The sequence below is a fragment of the Aotus nancymaae genome, unplaced genomic scaffold (assembly GCF_030222135.1).
Source record: "Aotus nancymaae isolate 86718 unplaced genomic scaffold, 86718_ANA_hifiasm-v0.15.2.pri h1tg000117l, whole genome shotgun sequence".
Classification (NCBI taxonomy): Eukaryota; Metazoa; Chordata; class Mammalia; order Primates; family Aotidae; genus Aotus; species Aotus nancymaae.
The window spans coordinates 7,133,630-7,160,163 of NW_026988532.1; the positions used below are offsets into that span (position 1 = coordinate 7,133,630).

Below are 26,534 nucleotides of genomic sequence, written 5' to 3' on the forward strand. Positions count from 1 at the left end.
TTTGGGCCCCCTTCACAGTTTTTATAGGTCCTTTATACCCACCACTTTACATCACATAAATTTCAGTTATTATATGAGTACATGTGTTCTTCCTGGAAGGCTTTTCCTCCCAGACACCATTCATCTCCATCTTTTATACTTCTAGACCCAGGAATGTTCCTGAGCCTCTGAGTCTCAAATGCTCAAATGTTGAGAGTTTAGGGGATCCAAAATATTCCTCTTCATTTAGAACCAAATGAGAGACAGATACATGAGTCAAACAGATATAAATTAAAATGTCAACTTTTAAATATTAAAAACTATATTTGAAGAAAGGGTTTAGATGTGCAGCTAAACAGACTAACACCTCTTCCACAACTGAAAACCAGTCCATGGGGGCAGAGCCTGCTCTATAACTCACCTTCATGGCAAAAAGGAGACTAGAATAGATTTTCTGTAGGCAGGCAGATCCCAAAGAGGGGCTAGGTCACACATGCCCACTCTTCGCTGATTCATGATTTCTTTGGGACAAACAGGTCATCCTCTTCTCCTGGAGGAGAATGCATGAGGAAGTGGAGAAAAGTCAGAAAAGTCCCTCCTTATGTTATGACAACATCAAGACTAGGTATAAATGTTCTCCTTCATAGTCACTTGATTTTTTTTTTTTTTTTCTTAAGGCCATGGGCTACCAGGATTGTGGCTGTCTCCCAAGGGAGAAAGATCAGCTCACTAAAGCAGCCCTTCTCTTCCTTTGAGGTACTTTCCAACCTTTCCAATGCTAACCACTATCCTTTGGGCAGTGTCAGGATCACTGTGTGTGTGGGGGGGCAGTTAGGCATTGGGCAGTGGGCGGAGGTGGGAGGCAGAAGCGGAGGTGGGGACAGGGGCGGTAGAGGGAGTGGGGGAGGGGTGGCGGTTCTGAAATAGACCGGAGAAGTACATCAAACAAAATAATGCTAAGGCCATGCTGAACCCAAGGCTGAAGTCACTCCCTATTTTCTTTCAGATTCCAAACTATGCCCAGGCATGTTTCCAATGTGGGTCACCAGTGATGTGATTCTACAATGAACTTAAATCACAATACTAATGCTAACTTAAGTTTAGCCTAAAGCTGCCCCCTCATATATTTTTAGTTTGGCCTAAAGATCTCTCTGTATATATGGACACAGTGAACTGTAACCTAACTGGATGTGTAAACAGACCATAATCTACTCTTGTACCAATCACAGAGTTTCAGCCAATCACAGAGTTTTAGTCAATCACAGGTGGCCAGCTGTTCAAACTGGGTTCAAATAAGTCAAATGGCGAGCTATATCCAATCCAGCTGATTCTGTACCTCACTTCCATTTTCTGTCACTTTCCTTTTTCCTCCCACGTGGCAGCACCAGACTCGCTCCGGACCTATTCTGGTTCTGGGGGCTGCCCGATTTGCAAATCATTCTTGGCTTCATTAAACTGTGTTAAATGTGTCTAGTTTCTTTTTTACAACACTAAGACAACAGCCCCAATTTTAAATATAAACCTTAGTTTTCCAGTAAGATATTAAAGACTAGAAACTAAATCCCCTGGCAAGTTAAAGTCCAAAAATGTTAAATTCCAAAGGAATTAAATTCTGGATTCGGATTTTCTTGCCTTTATACAGATGATCCTTCGGCTTACTATGGTTCAACTTAAAACTTTTCAACTTCATGATAATGGGAAAGAGGTACATGTTCAGTAGAAACTGTACTTAGAATTTTGATCTATTCCCAGGCTAACAATATGCATTACCGTACTTTCTCAAAACGCTGGACAGCAGCAGCAAGCAAAACCTCCCAATCAGCCAAGAGATCATGAGGGTAAACAACCGATACCCTACAATGTAATTGTGATGCCAGCATTTTTTGGATATTGTGTTTTCTGGTTTTGCATCCCATCATGTCTACAAAACATCCAGTCTTGACTTACAATGCTTTTAGCTTACAATGGATTTCTCAGGACATAACCCTAACTCGTGCGGCATCTTTATACAGTCTGTCTTAGTCTGAGTTTCCCAGAAAGTAGAAGTGGAGACAAAAGCCTGAATGTAGGAATTTAGTTTGGGAAGTGACCCAAAGGAGCAGGAGAACAAAAATGGGGAAGGAGGCAAGAAAAATACAAAGATGAATTACTAAACTGATCATTGCTATTGGGGAATACTTAATATCTCCCCGCTCCCCACCCCCAAGCACCAGAGAGAAGCCCAGAAGAGGAAAAATAAGAAGGGAAAGGTAGAGAATGTGGCCCCAGGTGAGGTGCTCTCCAAATGTACCTGTGAAGTTCTTGGAAGTTTGTACGGGACTGGCCACTGCAGCTGTAGTTGGAATAAGAGGCCAGGCAAGAGGATTTTGAAGTGATGTACAAAAAATATCCAATACAAAGTCCAACAATATTAAGGGTCAAATTCATCCTCTCAAATTTCTTATTCTATACTCTCCGCTGGAGGCACTCTTGATGCCTGGGTAGAGTTGTAGAGGTTTTTGTTGCTTTTTGTTTTGAAACAGTGTCAAGCTGTAACGAAGAAAGTATAGTTCCTTCAGAGCCTCAGACGTTGATTCAACTTTATCTCAAGTCTTTGATATCCTCCACTTTTAAAGAGACCAAAGAGTTATAAGGGCAGGCAAGACTATCATCTGCCCCACAGGCACCGTATTTAAAAGGAAAGTCAATCCTCAGGCCATGAAGTAGCTACCTCCACAAGCAAGACAGTGTTCCCAGAATCCAGAATTTGGTATAATCCAGAGCCATGTAATTGCTTCCAAGGACAACAGCAGAAATTCCAGAGCATTTGAAAGACAGAGAAGGCTCTACAAATAAAAACAAAATCCTCCTGGTTCCAGCCTTGCCAGGATGCCTGCAATACTATGCCAATTTTCTAAAGCTTAAACCTCAATTAGGAGACAAGTAGCCATCAATGAATGAAAAAGCAAACAAAAAGTGGTATCTGTACGAAGGAATATTATTTAGCCTTAAAAAGGAAAGGAATTCTGACACATGCTACGACATGGATAAACCTTCAGGATATTAAACTAAATAAAATAAGCTGGTCACAAAGGGTCAAAAACTGTATGATTCCATTTATATGCAGTATCTAGAGTAGTCAAATTTGAATTTGACTAGAGACAAAGTAGAAAGGTGGTTGCCAGGGGCTTGCAGGGGAGGGTGTTGTTTAATGTAAAGAGTTTCAGTTGGGGAAGATGAAAAGGTTCTGGAGATGGATGGTGGTGATGATTGCACAACAGTGTGAGTGTACTTAATGCCACAGAACACTATACTTCAACGTGGTTAAAATGGTAACTTTTATGCTATGTATATTTTAGCACGATCAAAAAAAAAAAAAAACCCTCAACTAGGAGAAATCTTCAAGCAGGAGGTAATTTTGGCCCCATGCCTACTGGCAGGAAAAATCTAACTTTGCAAAGTGTCTTCTCTCTCAAAGCCTGGCATCTGGGGCATCACTGACTTCTTTCAAAGTTCAGAAATTTGCAATGATGGCAGCCCTAGTCCCTTCTGGGCCCTAATTGTGGAACCTTTCTTTCCTAGCCGGATAGTTCTAAATGTCCTATCTTCTAGTTCTTCTGAGTCCCATGTTTCTAGCACTAAAGGACTAAACTGAATGTGGTATCTGCCTGGTAGAGTCATCATCTCCACAATCTTTTACAAGCAGAAATTTTTAGTCTTGGGCAACAGCATCTGTTGCAACGGCTTTTTGCTGTGTAATTGCTTTGGTCTGTGAAAACTGCTTCCTGAGGAAGGTCATCTCTTGGTCTTCTCATGTCTTCCAAGTGGACGTCAGAAGACTCCAGAACTGCTTTTGATGCCAGAACCATTTCTGAGGACCACATCCTTGGGGGCCTGTGACGATCTACACCTTTTTATGAACACTTTAAAAGATAGAGTTTCTGTACATTTTAATGACCAGGTCCTCAGTACTTTTGTTTGTTTTGCCAGAAATAGGGTATATCCCTCATGTTTAATTTTCATCCGCTGACCCCGTTTTCTTTCGAGAAAACTTCAGAGGCTCCTCTCCTCTTCCCGCCTTTTCCTCTTTCGAGTTATCACTGTTAGGTAGAAATAAATAGCTTAATTTCTCTTTAACTTCCTGCACCAGATACTTGATTTTCTAACATACTCCTCAATGTTTTATCATAAAATCTCCCAGATGACAGAGAATTTTAAGGTTCTGAATATGATCCCCCCACAAAAATAAAAACGCCTTCAATATTTAAAATAAATCTTGTCAACCTTCTCTTCCTGAGTTTCATAATCCCAGCCAGGAGGTGACTCTCATCAGGCCACATCCAGCCAGCCCTAGGCTCTCCCCTCCTAAAATGCCCCTCATCTTTTCCTGCCTCCCCTTAGAGTCTGAACTCCAAAAGACTGAAAATGTTCCTTCAGGGTGCAAGTGACGCCTGCTTGCCAAATCACAGTAATGTTATCACCTTGAAACTCAGTAAATTCTTCCTTATGTTATGCTGGCATCTCTGGACTTTCCTCTGCAAATGCAACTTTCCTGTAACTACTTGATATTGCTATTGCAGGGTCACCACCACTGGCCTAGTGAGATGATGAATATTTTATACAAACTAGAAGGAAGTACCCCTCTAGCACAGACGTAAACCCTGGTGAGATCCCAAAGCGAGAAGAGAGCAGTTGCATTTCAATCTCTACTAGCAGAAATCTTTATTCAGTGTACAAAATGCAAAACCATATCCCATATCCAGCCCTGAGCCTTAAAAATCATACTTCAGCCTCTCACTAAATATTTAAAATGACACTTGGCAACATTTTCTGAACCTGGTAAAAACATTTCAGATCTTGTCTCATTTCTTCAGGCCTATCACACTTGCTAATTGGTAATCATTACAGTGAATCTCTTTCTATATCTGTGTATCCTGACTTACAATCTCATTTTTCCCTTTATACCTCTCATAAAATGTGAACATTTCTCCTAGCTTAGTCTTTTCAGTCTACCATTGCTTCTTTTCTTGATAATAACAAAATTATTCTATGATAATAACAAAACATATTTTTCAAACCAATTCTAGTTTCTCCTTGATTTTGTAAGAAAATCTGATCTTTGGTTTGCAATAAGTTTATTGACTTGTTTATCTATTTCAAACCAAGAATATGCCATATATTTTTTAAGGGCCACACCCATTCCTTTCTATCTGCTAAATAACAAAACCCAACAACTCTTATACAGCTACAGTTCCATGATCTAATGGGCAGAACTTAATTTTCCATGTTTCCTTGTGGAGGAACTTCTGTTAGAGTATTATAACAATGCTTCTGTACCCCTAGGCAGTGTAGAGTTCAGCTTCTCACAGTTCTTGCCTTTGAGACCTGCTTATCTGCAGAGAGGATGCATTCCTTTTTGACTTACTTCTGATTCAATTCTTTTTCCTTGACACACCAGATCTCTTAGAGTCTTGGTGTCCAGTCACATCTGGCCATCTTTTTTCCCCCTTTCATTTTTAGTTCATATGTAATAATTGTACATATTTATGGGATACAGAGTGATACTTTGATATATGTATATACAGAGCATGCTTTCTTGCCCTGCTCTTGGTTAGTCAGTTGAGGTTGATCATTGTAGATAAACTACAAAATTACCTAAAATTAGTCCCTCCAGGGCCTTCCTTTGGTTAGAACAAAATTAAGTGAATGTGGCAAGGTCAGTTTATCATTTCCTACCTTGGCTTGTTTCTCACCATTTAGAGAAAGAACCTCACACAATAGCACTCTTAAAACTTTGTGGCTTTTACAGTTTGAAGTCCTGGCCTAGAGCCTTGACTGAAATACAGTAAAAGCAGCAAATGCTATTCCACCACAGATGACTAAAAAGATCAAACCCCTTCCTCAGCCTCACCTGCAACACGAGTCCAAGCTGTATCCACAAAACCCAAAAAGCCCACCCATAAAGCCCTGCAGGGCTCCATCTGCTAGTAGGACCAGTGCATCCTGTGCTTGCTAAGGCCTAAACACCCATCACAAACAGCTGCGCCTAGTTTTGACAGTCATTTGCCTGTGGGCTAGGCTGCCATAAGCTTCAGTCTCCCAAAGTCAAAACAGTAAATACTCCTCTGTTCTACTGAGTGAAAAACCCAATGAGCAAGGATACAGAAATCAGATCAAAATGTGGCTGTTTTTATTGACAGGCATGAGCCACTGCACCCAGCCACAAAATGCAGTTTTGAACCTGTAGAAGTTAAAAGTGTAATATGAAATAGCTTGCACTTTTGGAATACATGAACCAAAATAGCTGGAGGTCTCGGATGAAAGGAAATGTACCAGGCATAATCTAGTCTTTTAAGAATGTTCAACTTCATCATTAAATCCCTCTGCTATTTGGCTCAAGATGATTCTATGCCCAGCTTCCTGGATGGTTTAGGTAATGTTATTATAGGTCTTAGGTGAAGAATGTTGGGTAAGATTAAAGATTGCTAGATATTAAACTAGGTTTAAGTATTTACCCTCTCTTCAGACTTGCTCTCATTAACATGAAAGATTATATAAGAATAAAGCAAGATCTTATTTAATTACAAGATACATTTGAGTTTTTAGAGGCCCTTGAAAAACACCTACATATTTAATTTCAGAGCAATTTAAACTTAGAAAGGCTAACAAATATCTAAAATTATTTCTCTCTTGTTTATTGTTACTAAGAAGTTATGATATAGTTATTTATACATTCCTCAATATTTATTGAGCACTAGTGCTGGTCATTGTGCTGATCCGAAGGAATCAACAGTGAATAAAAATGTACATGGCCCCTGCCATCATGAAGCTTAGATCTAGAAAAAAATCAGTCATGGCTGGGCATGGTGACTCACACCTGTAATCCCAGCACTTTGGGAGGTTGAGACGAGCTGATCACCTGAGGTCAGGAGTTCAAGAACAGCCTGACCAACATGGTAAAACTCCATCTCTACTAAAAATACAAAAATTAGCAGGCCATGGTGGTGGGTGCCTGTAATCCCAGCTATTCAGGAGGCTGAGGCAGGAGAATTGCTCGAATGTGGGAGGCAGAGGTTGCAGTGAGCCGAGATCGTGCCATTGCACTCCAGCCTGGGCGACGAGAGTGAAACTCAGTCTCAAACAAAAAAAGAAAAAGAAAAATCAGTTACAAAAATAATATTTAAAAGGAGAGACGTATACAAGAGGTATTTGGAAATCAAGAAACAAAAGAAAATGTCAATTTCCAAGTCTAGAAGAAAAAAATGGTGTAAGAAATTCTGAGAATGGAAAAATACCCAGTATGGCTGTTTACCAAATGAGAAAGAGGAGAGAATTGAGGCTCAAGAGGGTGGTAGGGTCCACACTCCAAGCATGGGGAAGCATTCTAAGGGTTACAAAGGGGTTTACTCAATAAGATTCTGGTTTTGGCTATTTTTTAAGATTACTGACAACGTAGATGGGATAATGGATTGGTGTGATGTCGAATATTCATAGGGAGACGAATTAGGAGGCAGTGGTTCAAATGCAAGAAAGAGGCTGGAAAGGAGCAGACATGGATTCAAGACAATGAAGGCTGAGCACTACAAACACCCTGCACTAAGAGCTTGACCAGTATCATGAGGTAGGTACTTTTATCCCATTTTACAGACGAGAAAATAGATTGAGGGAGGGTAAGGAATCTGTACAAAGTCATTTAGTAAATAAGTGTCGGAGACTGAAATAAAACCTACATGCCACTCAAGTTTTTGTTTTTAACCAAGACTTTGGAAATTTGTGCTTTTTTGTCCACTGGAACTATTTATCTGCAAACTATCTGGCATTATGTTAACGGGAGCTGCGAAAATGTTTATGACCATTGACCTAGAAATTTCGCATTGGAAAACAGAGCTGAAGAAAATAATTCAAAGAGGGGAAATAATCTGCACAAGGACATGGATAGTCATGCTATCCATAAAAAAGAACTGGAAATACACCTATGCAACAATCTTGCCTGTTTTTCACATGTACCCCAAAACCTAAAATGCAATAAAGAAAAAAAAAAAGAACTGGAAATAATCCAAATAACTGATTCCAAAAAATTGGAGCATATTAATAAGATGGACTATTCCTCATTTTCGCAGCTACGTGCTACTCCATTATCACTTCCTGTGTGATCATGAAAAAATTCCTCAGTGTCTTCTAAAATTCTTCAGCTATAATAATTATGTTCTATTACTAGATCCCTCAACTACCTAAGGAAAATAGACATTAATAATATTAACCATAATAGTATTTAGTGGAAGGTGTTTTTGACACCCTCTTATTAAGAGTTTACAACATTCAAAGCTCAGAGGCAGGAATTTGTCATGCTTTATCTTATCTAATCATGACAGCAGCCTACAGCATAGACAGTGGTGTCCTCCAGAGGAAGCCAAGGGAACCCAGAGGTAAAACAGCCTGCCCTAGATCATCCAGCTTATTAGTAGCAGATCCAAAATTTGAACTCTAAAGACTACATCCTTTTCACTATAAAATGCCACCCACTGGTTATCACAGAGAGAATGGAGGTTTAGAGATCACTGAACTTATCAGCAGCAGAGCCATGAGAAATGTAGATCTCCCAATTCTGGGTAGAGTGTTACATATATAAAATTGCCAACAGACAAATCGACAGATTAAAATATGCCAATTAAGTCATTTTTTAAAGCCATAATATTCCAAGTCTTATATTCAATAAGTCTAAATAAAATATCTGCACAAAGATGACTACAACAGAGAAGAAAAGTTTGCCATAGACCAGCGAAATGATATAGTTCCAAAAGAACTGTGGGGAAAGCCCTATACCATGAGAAGATCAGATGACGGGGTGGGACAGGAGAAGGGAAAGTTTCCTACACAATTACTAACTGTCTGCTATGTTCCCGGTGCTGTGCTAGGTATCTTGCCCATCTGAGTTCACTTACTCTTCACAACACTCTGCAGTAGGAATTATCCCCACTTCATAAGAAAGAAAACTAATAAGCTGAGAAATTAAGGAATTTGCCCACAGCCATTCATCTAAAGGTGCATGATTTGAACCCAGGTCTGGCCAATGCTAACATTCATATTCTTTCAAGATAACATGCTGCCTCCCAGTGCAGAACAACTGGCAGAAGACTATAATTTTTTCATCCTAGAATTAATAAATAATATCTAGCATTCTCATCCAACCAACATTAAGGCCAATGTGAGGGATTCATTAAATAATCACTCAATGGCCATTCATGGAAGCAGTCACTCTGTACCAGATACTGAGCCGAGAACAGGAAACTGACAAATGGTCCCCAATTTCATGGAACTCACAATCTAGGAATGATAACTTATGGTGACATTTAAACATACACCAATACTCACACATTTTTGTTATCTGGCTTAAAATAGCAAAATAGCTCTCTTAGGAACTGAGTAACGCTGAATGGCTAAGTTTTAGATAGCTGTGGATTTACTACTTTGAGCATCAGATCTTTGATTCATAATTTTCATTAATCATTTTTCAATGCTTTGTCAGTTCTCCCAGGACATTCTAAGCTCCAAAGTCTGAGACCCTGTACCCCGACCTTTACAGATTCCCCTAAACTACTGCATCCAAAAAAGGAAAAACATACATGAATGAGAGAAAATAAGGTCTTCATAATAAGTGCTTCACATGAGAAATTCCAAACTAAAGTACTTTCTAATCTTGTTTAAAAAAAAAACTAAGAGAATAAACCTGATTTAAACTTCTCTTGAGAGCCACGGTAATGAAATTCTGTAATGAAAACCTGAGTTTAGACTGGTTCTGGCAAACCAAGTGACCTTGGTCAAATCATTGTATACATATCAGAGGACTTAGGCTGCTCATTTTTAAAACCAAGTTGCTGAAATAGAATTATCTGTAAGGATGTTTTTCAGCTCTATAATTGTACTCTTTCAACAATGAAGCTGGCTAGGCACAGTGGCTCATGCCTGTAATCCCAACACTTTGGGAAGCCAAGGTGGGTGGATCACCTGAGGTCAGGAGTTCAAGACCAGCCTGGCCAACATGGCAAAACCCTATCTCTACTAAAAATACAAAATTAGCAGGCATAGTGGCAGGTTATCTGTAATCCTAGCTACTCAGGAGGCTGAGGCAGGGGAGTTGCTTGAACCAGGAGGTGGAGGTTGCAGTGAGCTAAGATCATGCCACTGCATTCCAGTCTGGGCAACAAGACAAAAATAAAATAAACGGAATTACCACAATGGTTCATTCAAATAGGAGCATCCTAGTCCAAGATTAATATGGTTTTTGAGTTACTGAAACCACTCTGTACAGTGTTTACTACTGCAAACTTAACTTTCAGCTATGCTTTATTCCTGTTTTAACTTACAACCTATATCCCCTTAGATTTAAACAGGCTTAATGAAAAGGAATGGAAACTACAATTTCTACTATACCATGCTGCCTCACAAGCTTATTAGAACAGTGTATTAATCAAAAGTCCTTAGACTTGAAGTCAGAATCTAGAAACTCTCTTAACATTTGCATAAATGAAGTTTAGCTTGTTCCATTTATATGTAGTTTAAGAAACATTTTATGTCACATTCTCTTTTTTTTTTACATATAATTCATTTTCAACAATTATTTATAAAAAATCCTTTTTCTTTCTTTGTTTTTTTTTTCTTTTGAGACAGGGTCTTGTTTTGTTGCCCAGGCTGGAGTATAGTGGCATGACCATGGCTCACTGCAGCCTTGACCTTCCTGGGTCAAGAGATCCTTCCACTTCAGCCTCTCAAGTTGCTGGGACAACAGCCATGTATGTTGTGCTCAGCTAATTAAAAAGAACTTTTTTGTAGAGATGGGTGTCTATGTTGCCAAGGCTGGTCTTGAACTCCTGGGCCCAAACAATCCTCCCACCTTAGCCTTCCAAAATGCTGGGGTTATAGGCCTGAACATTCTCTTCTTAAACAGTGTCTCTGGAAGTACCCAAATCTTTTGTGTTAACCCTCATTCTGAGCCCCAGAGCTCTCAATTCCTGCTTCCCCCTTACTGAAGTTGAATTAATTGCTATATTTTACTCAATCCCAAAGTACATGTATGCACACAAACACAGTTCTATTTGTCACCATAATCTGAACTTAAGCATTTCTTGTGTGGCTGACTGAACTAAGTTTACTAACGTTCCTTAGCCAACAAATGCCTTCTCATATTTGAAGGTCTTCTGCTAAACCTACATTTTGGAGTATTAATAGGTGACAGAATCACTCTAGACCAACTTTCCCTATCAGGTATTGCATATATGATTAAGAGAAAGTTGCACTACTGAACTACAACATTACTGAAAACAGCCTTACAAAAATAAGCAGATACCATGAGCTGGTTGCAAGAGGGGGCACACAGCCTGAGTACTGCTGGGAACTGAAAAACGTGACTTGAGAGCTTCTGGTTCATCAATAATGCTCTCTCAAGCACACCACTGGGTTCTGGAAACCACAAACCAAAAAAAATACTTCTACGGTATAGCGCCCAGCTTCTCAAAATCAAAGTTCTCACAGCACCTGGTTCTCTCTGAGATTCTAATTTATTAAACATCCACTTCAAGACCCAAAACTCTCTCTGGGAATCAGAAGGCAAAAATGTGCATGCAAATGTTACTTGTAAAGTTTGGCACAGTTGCTACTGCTACTTCTAGTAAGAATAAGAATATTCATTGTGGTGCGTGCAACATGACAGACTGAGGACAAGTCAGGGTTCAGGAGGACTGGGTGGTAATGATGAGGACTAGTTGAGTTTACTGGTACTAAGGGAGAGTTAGGGATTCAGGGTATCTGGGATTTGGAGGGTTAGAGCATGACCAGGGGAAGGACAGGAAGCCAAGAGGGTGTTGATATGAGGCACTCCAAAGAGGTGAATGAAAGCAGGGGCAAGTTGTAGTAAACACAGACAGTAAAAGCAGGGAGTGAGCCACCTTCTCCAACAGCTCTCTGCTGCTCACGGGCAAGGGCAGCAAAGCCTAAGAAGGGTGCTCTAGGAATCAGGTGACTGGCATATCTCGTGTCACAGAAGGTGGAGGGAATTGGAGTAAAAACGGAAAGGCTGATCATGAATTCTGACAGAACTCAGGAGTACACAGTCAAGACCAGACGGATCTGGTCTTGGAGAAAAGGAGGAGATATCAGTCAACTAAAGAACACAGGGAGGATAATGGCTCAGTAGGTGTGAGGGAGAGAGAAAGAGCAAGTCTAGAGGTTAGAGAGAGGAAAGAGAGCAAACCTCTACTTTCAGCACTTTTGATGTCCATTAAGCATCTTGATTCTATAGCTTTTGCTCCCTAAACTTTCAAGATATTCAAGAGAATAGACCAGCATCTCATGCTCCAGCCTATCCACCAAAGATAGGTACTTGAATGTCTTTCCAAACAAATGCAAATGGTACGGCCAAATTTCCAGTACCAATGTTATTAAGGGTACTACATTGTTCAGAATAGCTTTCTGCTAGAGACATCACTGAGATCTGAATGTCTTTGCACCACAATCTTCACCTCACATAACTCTCTCCCCACTCAGTTTTATTCCTCAAACCTTCTTCCTCTGTGGCAACCATTCATGTCTGTCCTCTTCTTGGTCTCATCTCTGTCACCCAGCTGCATGTACTTTTGCACCAGTCTTATAACATCCAATAACTTTATTTCTGCAGTCTTGCAAAAGCCTGCCAACCAGATTCACTCTGTTTTTTCTTCAAAAGTGGAAACTTATGTGATTTATCTCTACGCCTTTGTGCCCTGTACAAACGTCTATAGAAGGCAGAGAAATAAAAAAGCAAAACTTGACAAATGGGATCTAACTAAACTAGAGAGCTTTTGCACAGCAAAAGAAACTCTCAACAGAGTAAACAGACAACCTACAGAATGGGAGAAAATTTTTGCAAACTATGCATCTGACAAAGGCCTCATATCCAGCATCTATAAGGAACTTAAACAAATTTCCAAGAAAAACACAAACACCATTAAAAAGTGAGCAGAAAACAAAAATAGACACTTCTCAAAAGATGACATACATGCAGTCAACAGGCATATGAAAAAAAGCTCAACATCACTGATATTGAGAGAAATGCAAATTGAAACCACAATAAGATACCATCTCATACCAGTCATAATGGCTATTATTAAAAAGTCAAAAAAATAACATGTTGACAAGGTTATGGCAAAAAAGAAACACTTACACACTGTTGGTGGGAGTGTAAATTAGTTCAACCTTTGTGGAAGACAGCATGGTGATTCCTCAAAGACCTAACGACAGAAATACCATTTGACCCAACAATCCGATTACAGGATACATACCCAAAGGAATATAAATTGTTCTAGTATAAAGACATATGCATAGATATGTTCACTGCAGCACTATTCATAATAGCAAAGGCATGGAATCAACTTACATGTCCATCAATGATAGACCGGATAAATAAAATGTGGTACATGTACACCATGGAATACTATGCAGCCATAAGAAAGAATGAGATCATGTCTTTTGCAGAGACATGGATAGAGCTGGAGGCCATTATCCTTAGCAGACTAATGCAGGAACAGAAAACTAAATGCACATGCTCTCACTTATAGTGAGAGTTAAATGATAAGAACACATGGGCACATAGAGGGGAACCACATGTACTGGGGTCTATCAGAGAGTGTAGGGTGAGAAAAGAAAATAACTAATGAGTACTAGGCTTAATATCTGGGTGATGAAATAATCTGCCCAACAAACCCCCATGACACACGTTTATCTATGTAACAACCTGCACATGTACCCTTCAACTTAAAATAAAATTTTTAAAAAATTTATATATACAATTCAACCTAAAAAATAAAAAGGAGAGAAATACCTTGAGTCATGCACACACATAAAAAAATGCATTTTGTGACATTAGTGGCATAATATGCACATCAGCAAAATTAACTATGTATCCAGAAAAGCATTACCCGCCTACCAAACTTTAACCATATCCATTCACTCTAACCCAAATGGCTCCCTTCCCATCCACTGTTTCACAAGGGAAAATATGAAGTAAAATCCATACTGTATAGACTAAAAGCAACACAAGGTCAGGGACTGAGTTTCATTCACATTTGAATACCCAGCATCTACCGCAAAGTCTAACATTTAGCAGACAACTTGATTTAAATAATTGCTTCACATGCAAAAATTTCCATGAAAACAGAATCAAACAGAAAGTAGAAGGGCTATAACATTACCAAAAAGCAAATAATCCACAAACTAATCAGACTATAAAATAACGGAAAACAAGTTTCGTTATTTTAGATGTTTCATTTTAAATACAGTAACTTTCAGTGCAAAATAATACAATCTCACTTTCCATTTCCAGGGCATGCCTTATTTTTTGAAAGCATTTTTCCAGTCATTTCCTCGTGCGATATGCCATCTATCCACTGAATTTGGCAGCAGGAATGGGACATTTTGTCGAATTTGAAATTAGGACAGTTGGACTTAAGTCCTGTCTTCAACACTTCCTGTCTGTGTGACCTTGAGAAAAGCCCTTTAGCCAGTGCCCATTTCCATTTCCTCCTCTGTAGAGCAGTGATAAGATCTTATTCTTCCTGTCTTACAGACATGAGGATTGGGGAGGCAGTGGGGAAAAGGAAGGAAATAATCTTAACGAGTACCTACCACGTACCAGGCATTTTAATATTTTCATTCTCACCACAATCCTGCAAAGGAATTTCACAATTTCTTGCCTATCAGATGAGGAAACAGAGTCAATTAGTAAAGTAAATTTCCCAAGATCCGCGCTGTTAAGTACCAGAGCTGGGATTCAACCATTTCTGCCTGATCCCTGATCATGAAACTATAATGTTGCCTAGATATGTGTCAAACATTTTAGTTGCTACTTAGAATGTTATTGCATATGTAAGTATCCGCTGCTATTGCCATAAGTATAGAATCCAGAGGCAAAGAGAAGGAGACACTAAGGACATGCAGCCTGTCAGAGACAGAGCTGGGACTAGAACTCAGGTCTCCTGACTCCTGACCTGAAGTTTTCCCATTAAACCATGCTGCCCCCATGCTCCCAGGAAAAGGCATAGAGAAGCACGATGCTTGTTTATTCAGACCAGCTGTTACAGATCTATTTTAAGACAGGCACTCTGAAAACCATGGAAGGTGAGTATCGAGTGTATCATTAAATATTCCATATTAATTGACCCTTTAAAGAACTCTCATGTGAGTAGCATATGCTGCTGACTTCCTGTTAAGCAAGCAACTCAAAAGCTGACTTACACTTCTTGCAACACAGATTTTGAAAGCACATTCAGCTAGCAGCACAAAATACAATTCAAAAATAATTTTCCATGGAAATCCAAAGGAACTACATTGATCTTCATGGTTCTATCTACTAAATGTCCAAGATTAAGGAAAAACAGAATGTCTACTTGTGACTGGCTTTAACATGATGCAGGATCTATGTTAACAGAGGAAGAGAAATATGATAAAATAATGCTCCAAATAATAGCTAACAATAGATTGTCTGGAAATTTACAAAAATAATATTTATAACATAAAAAATGCCATTTCAAAGCACATCATTTTAAACAACAGTGTTCCTGCTTCCCAGAGAAATGTAGGCACTCCTGACTCCAGAACAGAGCATTAAACCATGTGCTTGAGACCAGCTGTCACAAGGCACAGTATTAAAAGGCCAAAAAGGAACAGCTACATTCAGTTTCTCTCTTCCCCTCATGAACTCTCCTTAGTTTTCCTGATTTTCTTTCCTTTTCCCATTATATACTTGTCAAAGGTCCAACACCAATTTTATATTGAATAACGTGAAAAATGTGTATGAAATCATCCAATGGATACATTCAGTGTATCCATCCTGAGGCAAAATTTTAACTCGACATCTGACTAGTATGGCCGTGCTATTAACAATAGCCACAAGGCCAATCAGAACAGTCCTCCAAGGGAACCCCACAATAGAGCAAAATACAATGAGGGAAAAGATTCCTTGCAGTCCTCATTGCAGTTCACATTCAGATGTCCCAATAGCTTGCTGACGAGAATTCAGTTCACTCTTAACGTTCTAATTCTATGTTTGGCTCTGCCACAGACTACTTGTTGCTTACTAAACCCCTCTTAGCCTCAGAGTATCTACCACATGGGGATAAATAACAATGCCTGCCTCATGGTGCTGGACAATTAGATGAGATAATGCATGGAAGGTGTTAGTAACTGCCTTGTATGTTTCCACAGAAGCATGGATAATCATTATAGTAAAAAAAACAGTTAATATCTATGGGTAGTCATAAGCCAGTCATATTAATTAATTCAGCTAGTCCTCGCAAGAACCCTAGGAGGTAGCTTCTTTTATTTGGTCTATTTTAGAGATGAGAAAGCCAAAGAAAAGACAGGTAGACGGGTTTCGCCACTTTCTCAAAGTCAGTCAGTTGGTAAGTGGTGGAATAATGTTACCTGCTATTATTAGTAATGGTGCTTAACAAGTATTTTTGTTTTGTAATGACAGTCAGTGCTCATTATGTTTTTTTTAAGTTTGTAGATATGTTTGAAAAAGTAGTAAATAAAGTGTCACCATTTTCATCCCATTGATGAATTTCACCTAGGCCTATTTACGTATGTCTATTAGGTATGACTCCCTGTGTCCATTTCTAGTGCTGTCTATTAAGGAAATAGCCTATGGCATCCTCAATCAAGCCAAAGCCTGGAAGGGAGACAGATAAGGATAAAAACCGTAAAACAGCAAGGAGTGCTGCATTCTACCAGACACTGCGGCACAAAGCAGCATGTGCTCAGTCACACCTGGGAGAAAAGTCAGGGAAGACAATACAAAGATGACTCTTGAACTGATTCTTAAAGCAGACAAATGAAAAAGGGAACTTCAAGCAGAGAAAAAGGAATATGCAATAGCACAGAGACATTTAGCAGCATAGTCTTTTCAAGAAACTGCAAAAACGTCAGGAGTACAGAGTGCAGAGGAGCTTTGAGAGATGAAGCAGGACAAGACCATGAGCTCTTGCATACTAAGGAGGTTGGATTTTATTCTGTGGTCCATCGGGAACCACTAAAGTTATACGGAGGTTGTCTGATCGCCTGCCCCAGTAGTTCAGATCAAACCCTAGGCAGCCTTGGTTGCTCTCCATTATACCCAATGTTCATCCACATCTTTGGATCTCTACCTTGAAAATATATCTTACATCAAATGAGGGGAATAACAGCAACATGCATGCAAATGGGAAAGATCCAGGAGAAAACTGATGATGCAGGAGAGCGTGGGGGTAAAAAATAAGGAGAAACTGGCCTTGGCCAGGAGCACTGTTAACTCACTCGCAGTACCAGAGAGAAGGCTCATCTATCTACAGGCAAAGATGCAGGAAGGCAGGAGCTTGAGGAAGCTCTCCCCCGATTTTATCTTTTTTCTCAGTGGAACAGGAAGTGAGGTTACAAGTTGAGAGAAAGAAGGAAGAAAGGGGTGATGAAGGTCTAAGGAAAGAAGAAAAGGTACTAAAGAGTGACCTGGGAGAGTCAAAAAGTAAATGGTTTTGGGCAGTTCTCAAACTTTTTTTTTTCCTCAGGACCTCTTTTCACTCTTAAAAAGTGTTTGAGAATCCTCAGCAGCTTTTGTTTGGGGTTTCATAGCATCAATGTTTAACATGTTAGAATTCTAAACTGATAAACCTTTGAAACATATACAAGCATATATTCTACAGTCAACCACAGCAACGGCATGGGCACTATCACACAGCCTTTGGAAAACTCCACTATACACACATTAGAAAATGAGAAGGCAAATAATCTATTATTATTAGATTATAAATAAAACTATAAAGAGAATTTTGAAATTGTGGGACCCCTAAAAGCATTTCAGGGACTGCGAGTAGTTCCAGACCATACTTTGAGAACATTAGAGAAATATAACCAGATGATTGGATGGCCCAAGGTGCCCACCTGAGATTAGGAAACATGAACTTAAAGTGAGAGCAATCAGCGCGGTGGGTTTTCCTGCATTACATTCAGCAGCTCAGTTGTAGGAAGGGAATAAGTAACAAGTTGAATTTAACCAGGGTTTTGTTTATCCAAACAAGCAGGACAAATCAAGGGAAGTCAGGGAATTATAATGGCTATAGTATTTAAGCTAAGTAGGAAGGAAATGAAAACTGAAGGCAGTTAAGAGGTGGCAGAAGCAATGAGTTCAAAGGATTGTTGGGTTTTAGGTATTAGTAGAATAAACCAGAAAGAATGGGGTATTAAAAGAGTGGGATACATGAAACTGAGAAGAGAGAGGGTAATTGGTAATAACTTCCAACTCAGAGTCCAAGACAGAATGTGCTCCCTTTCTCATTAAAATGTGGCCCTCCTTTATAACACTCCTGTCACCTGATGCTGAAACCTGGGTCTCCGCCTAGATACTTTCCACTCTTTCTCCATATCTAAAAGGTTGCCAAGTCCCATCCATCCCAACTCTTTATTACCATTTTAACCTCTTTTGTTCCTCTCTATCCCTCTACTCACCTCCTTTCTCTGGCCTCATCTTCTGGTGAATGACTTCAGTAGCAGTCCTGCTCATGCCTAGTTTTGTCCCATCCAATCCACCCCTCTCTATTGTGAGTGAACTTTCTTTAATGATCACACTTCATACCCATGGGGCAACTGTAACTATAGAAGCAGAGGTGTAAAACAGGTAGACTGAGGCTGTCAGTGTAAATTTGGGGTCCATCAAGGTAGGCAACACCACAGACGTCATAAGATGCTCCAGGGAAGCAAATGTGAAATGAAAACCAACTAAAGAGAAAACTCTAATAAAGCTTTCAACAAAGAGAAGCCAGCAAACAAACAAAAAGAAAAAAACCTAAGAAGGAATAATGAGAGGTACAAGAGGATCAGGAGAGTAGGGTGTAGTGAGAGTAAAGGGTATGATCAGTAATGTCAATTGCCACAAAGGATTAGAGAAAAATAGTAAAAACAATCCACTGTATTTGAAAATTAGGAAATATGTGGTAATCTATACTAGATCAACCCCATTTATATTGCAAACATGATACAACTTTCTCCATCTTAACAAAACAAAAAGACATGGTCTCGTTTTCCTCACTCTGGCAAGCCATGGGACTGCACCTCCCCAAGGGGGTTTCAGCACTTCAGTGCCTTACACCAGGCTCTGCTTTCTAGAGAACCTAGGTTAAGCCACCAACCACACAGACAGAACAAATGCTTAAGATGCCTAAATATGCCACAACTACTTTACATAAAAAGATTCTGATTGGTGTTGTGTTTAAAATTATGCTGGCAGATTATCCAAGAGAATAACCTAACAAATGGCAAAGAAGTTACTGACTTCCGAGAAGACTAAGGAATGACATTATTCTGAACAAAATGACTAACAACGTTACTAGGCACATCATTCTTTATGGAAAATAACAGTTTTTCATCCTTCACTTTGGTATAACCCAAAAATCTGTAAGTCACACCACCTTGTATGGGAGGGGAGGGAGTGTATAGACCTGTATTTGGAATGCACACCTCAATTCTAAAACTAATATAATCATAGTTTTTAAAAAACAATGTATGGTTATCCATAGCAGAAATTATTTAACTCTTTATTTAAAAGAATAACAAGCAGCATCAAAACCCAGCTTAGAAGGAAATCCCACAGGCAGTAGTGACGAATTCTCTTAGAAATGCTGCATCACCAACACTAGATGCTCAAAGGGTAACACTATGAAAACACTTGGCAATCAGTGACTCTAAGTTCAAGTAGTATTCAGAATAGTCACAATCTGAACAAAAAGAAGATTTTAAAACACTTTAAATTTTACTTATTTTTTTATTATTATACTTTAAGTTGTGGGATACATGTGCAGAATGTGCAGGTTTCATAGGTATACATGTGCCATGGTGGTTTGCTCCATCCATCAACCCGTCATCTACATTAGGTATTTCTCCTAATGGTATCCCTCCCCTTGCCCCCCATCCCCTGACAGGCCCCAGTGTGTGATGTTCCCCTCCCTGTGCCCATATATTCATTGTTTATATACAGATATATCTTTTCACATACATACATATATATACAAAAGTATCATATGAGAAAATCTGTCCATCTAAAGGATCTCTTTTAATAGATATAAAATAAGAATTGTGTCATAAGAAAATAAACTATAACTAGGGCAGACGCAGTGGCTTACACCTGTAATCCCAGCACTTTGGGAGGCCAAGCCAGCTGGATCACCTGAGGTCAGGAGTTCGAGATCAGACTGGCCAACACGGTGAAACCCTGTCTCTACTAAAAATACAAAAATTAGCCAGGCATGGTGGCTCACACCTGTAATCCGATCTGCTCGGAAGGCTAAGGCAGGAGAACTGCTTGAACCTGGGAAGCAGAGGTTCCAGTGAGTCAAGATCTCGCCACTGCACTCCAGCCTGGGTGACAGAGCAAGACTCCATCCCAAAAATGAAAAATAAATAAATAAAAATAAAATAACCCATATCTTGATTTCTTTTCCTCTATTAGCCACTACCCCATTTTCCTGTCCTCTTTACAGCAAAATTACTCCCCAAAGAGATGTCTATACTTGCTGCTTCGACCCTCTCCTATCATCAGGTGTTTGCCCACCACATCACCAAATCCGTTTTTGTCAAGGTTATCAAGGAACCTTGTACTGTTTAAATCTTCTATCCTCAGCCCTTACTTTACTTGATCATCAGCATTTAACATGTCATCACTCCTCACAGAAATACTGTTCCACTTGGTTTCCTGGAACCACATTACTGGTTTCCCTCCTACCTTGTGGCCATTGCCTCTTAACTCCCTCACAGTTCCCCCCGGCCCATCTCTCTATCCTCATGAACAGGCAGGCCCCAACGGCTCACTCAGATTTTTTCTTCTTTCTTCACTACTACCTGAGTGATATCACCCAGTCTCATCATTTTAAATACTATAACTCCAAAATTTATACCTACATCTCCTACTCCTCCAACTTGCTCAGCGTACCCTTCTAGATGTCTACCAGGCACTTCAATCACAACTAGCTCCAGATATGTCTTCCCCTCTCCCCACATACACCTCAACACCATACTTCCTCTAGTCCTCTCCATCTCAATAAATGGGAGCATCATTAGTTTCTCAGGTCAAAACTTCTGGAGACATACTTGACTCCTCTCTGCTCATATCCCCTAATCTGAGTCCATCAATAAACGCCTGCTGGCTCTACCTTCAGAATATATTCTAAGCCTACTCTTCCCACCATCTGCCCTGCTATTACGCTGGTAAGAGAAGCCGCCATCATCTCTTGCCTGAATGATGTATTAGCCTGGGCACTTCTATCCTTGCTGCTCTCCAGTCTGTTCTCAATATGGTAGCCAGAGTAACTGTAGGAAAGATAAATCAAGGCTGGGCGCGGCAGCTCACAGCAGTAATCCCAACACTGTGGGAGGCCGAGGCAGATGGATCGCCTGAGCTCAGGAGTTGGAGACCATCCTGGGCCACATGGTGAAAACCCGTCTATACTAAAAAAAAAAAAAAAAAAATAGCTGGCGGTAGTGGCGCGTGCCTATAGTCCCAGCTACTCGGGAGGCTCAGGAATGAGAACCACTTAAGCCCAGGAGGCGCAGGTTGCAGTGAGCTGAGATCGCGCCACTGCACTCCAGCTTGGGCTACAGAGTAAGATTCCGTCTCAAAAAAAAAAAAAAGAAAGAAAAAAAAAGATAAATCATAAATCTGGCCATGTAACTCCTCTGCTCAACCCTCTGTTGACCTCTCATTTCACTCAAAGTGAAATCCAGAGTTCTTAAAGTAGCCCACAAGTTCTAAAACTCGAGCTTCCGTTTTCTGACTTCAACCCTACCACTCCTTCCGACACTCGCTCTCCCTCCAGCCACGCTGGCCTAGCTGTTCCCCTAGTATACCTGCCATTTAATGACCTCAGGAGCTTTGCACTTGGTATTCCTTCTGCCAGGAATATTCTTTATTCCAAACATCCACATTCCTGTGTTCCCTCACTCGCTTCAGGTCCCTGCCTAATTGTCACTCCCTCAGAGAGGACTTTCTTGACTACCTTCTATAAAATTGCATTACATTTCTCTCTAGTTCCCAACTCAGCTTCAAATGGGTTCATAGCACATTATAATATATAGTCATTTATGTATAGTTCAACTTCACTAAAATCCAAATCCCTTTAGGGCAGGGACTTTGTTGAGTTTGTCCAAGACAGTGTCCGAAACAGTGCCTGGAACATAGTAGGAACCGGTAAATTGTCATTGAAGGAATCCTTCAAGTCTGAATTATTCCTTTAGACAATTAAAAGTTTACATATACTGTTCATAGTGGCCAGTAAACTCATGGAATGTATTACCCCTACTCTAAAGCATAGTATAAAGCAAAATTTTAAGTTTAAAATTAAGACTAAGGTACTCTAATTCATGATAGATCTAGGGGTGGTTATAGGCATTCATGAAGATCTTCTTAAACACTAAAAATAGCATCAAGCCAATAACTCATGCCCCTCCACAGGCAAACCCCCTGCCCCAACCCTAGCACGTGCTGCACACCCAGTACAGCTATCACCAGTAGGCTCCCCTCTTCCAGAATCATTCATGTGCTTTGTGTCCAGGCTAGAATACTGTTTTAGATGAAAAATAAATCTCAGATATAGACACTAATATCTAAAATATACAGACACCAAATTTCTTAGATATTCACTTACCAACAGCATTTTATTTAACTGTATTCTTTATAATAAGAGGAACATGTTAAATGTATAACTAAATGTGATTAAGTTTACCTCTTTAATCCATCATAAATAAAAACAAAAGCTAAATCAGCATGAAAAAATATACTTATTTTTGAACTGAAGATCATCCTCTTACCAAGATGGCAAGATCAAAAACAAACTGATGTCCACAGCCAGAAAGAACAATAAGTAAGAGAACTGGGATCCCATCCATGCTTTTATTTTGAAAGATAATCAACTAACTTATTAAGATTCCAAGATTCAAACCTATAATTGAGCAGTCATTATTTGCAGTTATTTATTTGTTTTTAATGCAAACAAGGCAGAAGGCTAACAGAATGGAAAAGCATCCCACTCACTGGAATAAACACTCATTTAAAAATTGTAAAAGGCTGGTCATTTTATAGCCTATTTCAGGAAAACTAAACAGGCTACAAGCAAAACATCAATAAATTAAAATTTCCTTTGTCAACATCTGCTCCTTAGAGTCTCAATATGACACAAAACTCTGAAGTAACACCTTCTAGTTATTTCTCAGCTTAGGAGATCATGTGCTATATATAAAAAAAAAGTCTATTTCAAATTAGTATCAACAGAACCTAAGTTGGGTGGACAGAATGACTCTCAGACATACCAAAAAGCCACAAGTACTAGTAATGACATCTCTAACTCCAGGGGAATAAATTCTGCTGGGACATGACAGGGTGTACCAGGTTATTCACTACAGCTAGAAACTTTCCCGAGAGCAATATTAGTTAGAGGCAAAATGTTTAGGGATATCAGCCCAAAGGAAATGGTAGGCCTCTACAATTCTAAAATTTCTATTGGAACCTATTACTCTTAATGTAACAATAGCATAAAAAATGTTCTACATAATTTTGCTAATAGTGAACATTTATTAAGGACATATTAAGTACATGTTAAGGTAGGCACTGTAACTATGTTAAATATGTCAAGTTGTTTCATAAAATCATTTCATAAGTCTCATTTAAGAATTTAATAACAACCTACATGATACAAACTCATCTGCCTAGCACCCACTTGTTCAGCAGCCTTACCCCTCTGCAACGAGGCCAAGAACCAAGAGGAAAGCAAAAACAGACATCACCATACTCAGGTACTAGCCTTCTAGAATTCACATTTGAGAGAAGCACCCACTCACAGGACATCACAGGAGAAACTGTACTTAATTTGGAACCAGAAAGCTCAAGGTTGGGCAGACTTAAGAACTCAAAAGTGCAACGGCACAAAGAAGGTCATTAGCTGTCTTACTTACCTTATTATAACCCAGTGATTTATCATCTGATAGCACAGTGTAATAATTCCTTTAGGGCAAGTATTCTGGTTTGCTCTTTGTGGTACCCCCAGTAGGGAACAGAACGCTTAGAGCATTGAATGTGCTCAATTTTTATTAATGATGCTTATAATGACGATCTTTGGTCATCAGAAAGATTAAATTACATCTAACATATTATAAGAGAAGAGCAAAATACATTCAAAACGATTCTCATCCATTGTACCATTCAAATAAAGACTTCAGGGTTAAAAAAAAAAAAAAAAAAAAAAGGCAGCTCTTCAGCTGTCCAGAAAATGTGATTATTGAGAGCAACTGCTGAGAGTTCCAGGAAACAAGTTCCAGGAAACGTGCACAGTACTGTACTCCCTACTGGTGGCCAAGGCATCCTGATCCACGCTGCCTCCTGAGGCTACAGGCAAAGTGGAAAATGAGGATGTGTGAGAGTAGATAACTGACTGCAGCTCCCACCAGAATAGAAAAGTCTGCTAAACCCCTCAAAGGGATATCCAGAGTTGAGACAACTCTGAAAGGGTACCTAGAGGTAGCAATCACCATGCAGATTTATGGGGGTATTAAATAATTTATCTCACTTTTAAATACATATGGCTCTCCCCACTTCTGTGCCTGTTCTTTCTTGGGGACTGCCCACCAGCAGGTTGAAGGCAGACAGGCAAGGAATGCAGAATTTGAAGTGCAGGGGACCCTGGTGAAATAGTGACACCAAGAATCAGAGATGACTGTGTGTGCTCTAACTTTAAATACATATTTATTAAATCATATAAGGACCGTTCCTTCTTGAAAGGCACTGCTCTGGCTGCTAAGTAGCTGAGGCTCTGCGTCATAGAGGATTAGTGCTGAAATGTGTCATGGAGAGGGCTCTGCCCTCTCCCTTTTAAGCTGAAAGCGGTTTGGTTTTTGTTTTGTTTTTTAACATTCTGAAAGAGACTCTGAACCGAGTTTAACATCCTTCTGTACAAAAATTTTCCGACAGGATAAATAAACTACTCTTCCACTGAACTGTGACTTTTGAGCTGACTCTAGGGTGCACCCAACCTTCCAGAGGTGCGTGCCTGGCTTCACCCTCAAAGAGGCAGCTCCAGCCCCAGGAGCCGATCAGCACCACAGCACCTGAGCCGGGCACTGCAGGAAGGAAAGCAGAATCTCTAGTGAAACTTCTCATTTCCTGTCGCTGCTGAGAGAGGTTGGACTCGCTCCTTCTGACATGGTTTAGGAAGAGCTGTAAACACAGCGACGGAGCTTGCTGGCCGGCCACCAGCTCAGGGCCCCCGGGGGCAGCCCGGGGGCAGCCTCTGGGTTCTGCTCCCGGTTCGTCCCTTCGACTAGTGTCACTCCTGGGCAGATAACGGGACCGAACGCCCTCCACTTCCTCGAGTCCTCATTTATGTCATGGTTCCTCTTTCAAGAAAACATGAGAACAAGACGCAAAGCAAAAGAAGAGACTAAAGGCAAATTACCCCATCACCTCGTTTCGTCCCTCCCCTTCGTTTTTACGGAAGAGCTTGATCAAATTCCCTTTGTCGCGCCACACGCACACGCAGAGTAGGTGAAGGGCACCCTAAGACAACTTATTTCTTTCCCGCCTCACAGAAAGCCTTTACGAAATCCTCACACCATCTCCGGACGCAAGGCTTTCGCATTCAGCTTGAGGCGATAAGCCATTTCAAGCCAAGGTAGGAAAAGCCGAAGTGGTGCCGAAGAGGTCCCAGAGCAGAAGGCTGGGAGGCAGGGCAAGCTCAGCGCACCTAGACGTTTGCATTTACACAAAGAAATTAGCCGCAAGATTAATGGGAGCTGCCGGCTGGAGGCGGGGCGCCCGCGCCGGCCTCCTCACCTGGGACATCTGCGGCCTCAGGTTGATCTCCTTCAGGTTGATGGAGTGAGCCCGGAGGTTGTTAAGCAGCTGGCAGAGCAGGACTCCATCGCGGAGGGTCTGCGCCAGGTCGAACACCTGCGCCGAGTCCCAGGTCACCCGGTGGTTGGCGGGCAGCACCTTGCAATGGATGAGCCACTGCGCGCACTGCTTCCACGGCTCCATGCCCGACGGCTCCGGGACGCCGCCGGGCCGGGGCGGGCGGTGAGGATGCGGCCGCCGCGGCTCCTCAGCGCCCCGCCGACGCCAGCCGCCGCCGGCCCCTTCCCCGCGCGGGATCGAGGGAGCAGGCGCCGCGGCCGGCGGGTCGCGGGTGCAGCGCTGGGCTCGGCTCCGGTCCCGGCCCGGGTGCGCCGCGACCGGGCCGCAGCTGCAGCGAGTCCCGAGCGCTCTCCGTGCGCCCCGGCCGGCTCGGCGGCGGCGGCCGCGCACGGGCTTCCGACTCCAGCGCCCGGCCCGCCACTGAGCATGCCCAGCGCGCCGGCCGGTCTCGCTGCCGTCCGCGAGTCCCCAGAGGCGCGGGTGGGAGCGCGCCGGCGGCCGGGGCTGGGGTCGGTGGCCGAGGGCGGGGCGCGGGGGAGGGGCCGGCGGAGGGGGCGGCGGCCACAAAGGGGATCCCGCGCCCCCGCCCGCAGACTCGCGGGGCTCACGCAGCCCCCGGCGTCCT

At 41.1% G+C, this 26,534-nt stretch overlaps 1 protein-coding gene across 2 annotated transcripts in view; it reads right to left on the reverse strand.

Annotated features, from left to right (window-relative positions):
* The window catches only part of VAV3 (vav guanine nucleotide exchange factor 3), a 389,657-nt gene extending 363,326 nt beyond the window's left edge, over positions 1-26,331 (reverse strand). Inside the window, exon 1 of one of the 2 annotated variants that reach the window (XM_012466320.3) lies at positions 25,829-26,331. In XM_012466320.3, coding sequence (XP_012321743.1) covers positions 25,829-26,032 — 204 coding nt within the window. In that variant the 5' untranslated portion in view covers positions 26,033-26,331. The remainder of the gene's footprint in view (positions 1-25,828) is intronic. The other variant, XM_021667516.2, reaches the window with a different exon arrangement.
* Between the last annotated feature and the right edge of the window lie 203 nt (positions 26,332-26,534).